The 2,243-nt window shown below is 43.3% G+C and overlaps 1 protein-coding gene across 1 annotated transcript; it reads right to left on the bottom strand.

The window, feature by feature from the left end:
• Window positions 1-1,367: 1,367 nt before the first annotated feature.
• On the bottom strand, window positions 1,368-1,853 carry LOC127675612 (protein BTG1-like). Its single transcript, XM_052171663.1, has one exon. The coding sequence runs from the start codon at window positions 1,851-1,853 to the stop codon at window positions 1,368-1,370; it is 486 nt and encodes a 161-aa protein (XP_052027623.1).
• Window positions 1,854-2,243: the final 390 nt, after the last annotated feature.

Below are 2,243 nucleotides of genomic sequence, written 5' to 3' on the forward strand. Positions count from 1 at the left end.
CTGGTGCAGGGTGGCAGGGCTCTGGCAGTCTCAGGATGGTGCAGCTCACTCAGTAGGCGGGCCTGTAGGCCTGGGGTCTTAGTAGAACAGCAACAGGACATGATGCTGAGCTCACCCTGGGCTTGGGTGCACTGTAGATTGTCGGAACTCAGCTAGGCCAGGGAGTGTGACAGCTAAGATTCTTGAAAACACATGGACGGTGTTCAGCTTGTGTGGCACCAGCTAGGCCTGTCAAGTATATTATTGGCATCACAGAATAGGAATAGTTTATTGTCAAAGGTACAGATTGATCTTAGCTTGTAAAAGCTAAGATACATGTACATGTCATCTGAAATATAGAAATCTGTACAACTTTGCCATAGTCGATATACATGAACTGCAGATGTTTATACAATTTGAAAATTTACCAAACAAATGGTGGCTAACAAAATTCTTGTTAATATTTAAAAACAAAATGAAAAACATTAGAAAACTTAGGAAAGTTACAAACTGACCCTCCAGTTTCTAAAATACTTTCTTAGTTTTCAAAAGCTGTAAGCTACCAAACTATTAACTATAAACTATAAGCTATAAAAGCTATGGAGAGCTAGATGGTACCAACAGTCCTAGCTCAGACAATGCCTTTTAGAGGGCCCTTTTAAAGCCTGTTGCCAAGGCACATTCTGGTCTCTATATTCAAAATGGAAAATATTTTCTCCTATCATATGATGACCTAATTGCATTTATGTGCAATTTATTCATTCAAATACTAGGTAAAATTCTTAACTAATTCCCACTAAATGGCCAAAAAAGTTACTGAGAGCATTCAAGATAATAGTGCAAATCCCCTTGAAAGATAACTGTGCCTGGTAGTTTAATTAAATACAGATTTGTGTGGCTGTAGAGATGTCTCTGTGATCATGAGACCTGCCTGTTCTAACAGAAAGACGAGGTGTACTTTCTCGAATCCTCAGGGTATCCACCTCCCTGCTCTGACTCCTCCCAGCATACTACGCAAGTGGCCCACAGAAACACAGTCAGCAATTCACTCATATACATAAAATATAAAATTAAATTAATAAATTTTTCTTAAAGGGACTGGTGTAACAATTTAGATATAAGGTTTGGGAGAAACTGAAACCAACCTATGATTTCATTCCTTAAAAATAAAGTGAATACTTCCTTGAACTCCAGGCTAATACATCATTGAAAAGTACTATCCAAACTATAGCACTGTCACTTAAAAAATTATCAACAATATCACATGCCAGGTCTTCACAGCTGTGACATGGTTTAAATTCAATAATCCATCCCCAAGAGGAGCCCACCCGAAGCAAAAAATCAAATTTATCCGTCCATTACAAGACGATCCATCCGTAGTCTGTATCTTAACCTGATACAGCCATCATATTGTAGTTCTGAGAAGGGCTTGTTCTGCCCAAAAGAGGTTCCTCCTTACAGCTGATTCTGCTATCTACCGTTTGTGCATTGGTGCTGTTTTGAGAGCTACCTCCCACTGGCGAGGCTTCATACAGCACACAGATGGAGCCATCCTCTCCAATCCTGTAGGACACTTCATAGGGGTCAACCCACAGTGTGAGTTCACTTGGGAGAAGCCTGAACAACTCTCGACTGCTCAGTCCAATCTGCTGGGCTGCCTGACCGACCAGGGGATCCATCTTATGGTTGATTCGAATACACCTGTAACCCGATCCCTTGCACGGCTTCTCTGGGAACCAGTGGTGTTTGTAGTGTTCTACCAGCAGCTCCTGCAGGCTCTGGCTGAAGGTCTGTAGCTGCTGCTCATTCCTGAAGCCCTTGGTGCAGAGGAACTTGGAGATGAAGGTTGCTGCAGCACAGATCTCGCCAATCATGGTGGCTACAAGAGTTAAGAAGGGGGGGGGATGTGTGGGGGTGGCAGACAGGTCAGTAGTGCGTCCCTGAAGGCACAAAGGCCACCCCAGCTTTCTGCCTAGACCTGGTGGTCTAGAGAAAGCAAGTATGTGAATCAGCTATTAGCTCTAGAGACCCTTTGCAAACTTTTCTTTTAGAGGAAAAAGTTGCTGTGGAGAGAAGAGATGGGAGGAGATAGCTAGCCTGGTTACATCACGTTGCCCTCCCCAGACACCCTCCCACTAGCTCAGTAGCCTCTGAGGACCCCAAGAGTTGTAGTTCCTGTTCTAAGAGACAAAATCACTTGAGTTCTTACAGGCATATGAAGTGTAAACAGGCTGAGCACAAGAGCAACACACCGAGTACGTATC

Source organism: Apodemus sylvaticus, chromosome X, assembly GCF_947179515.1.
Source record: "Apodemus sylvaticus chromosome X, mApoSyl1.1, whole genome shotgun sequence".
Taxonomy (NCBI): Eukaryota; Metazoa; Chordata; class Mammalia; order Rodentia; family Muridae; genus Apodemus; species Apodemus sylvaticus.

Coding starts and splice junctions, on each gene's coding strand:
- LOC127675612 (XM_052171663.1), bottom strand. CDS start 1,853: ATGATTGGCGAGATCTGTGCTGCAGCAACCTTCATCTCCAAGTTCCTC.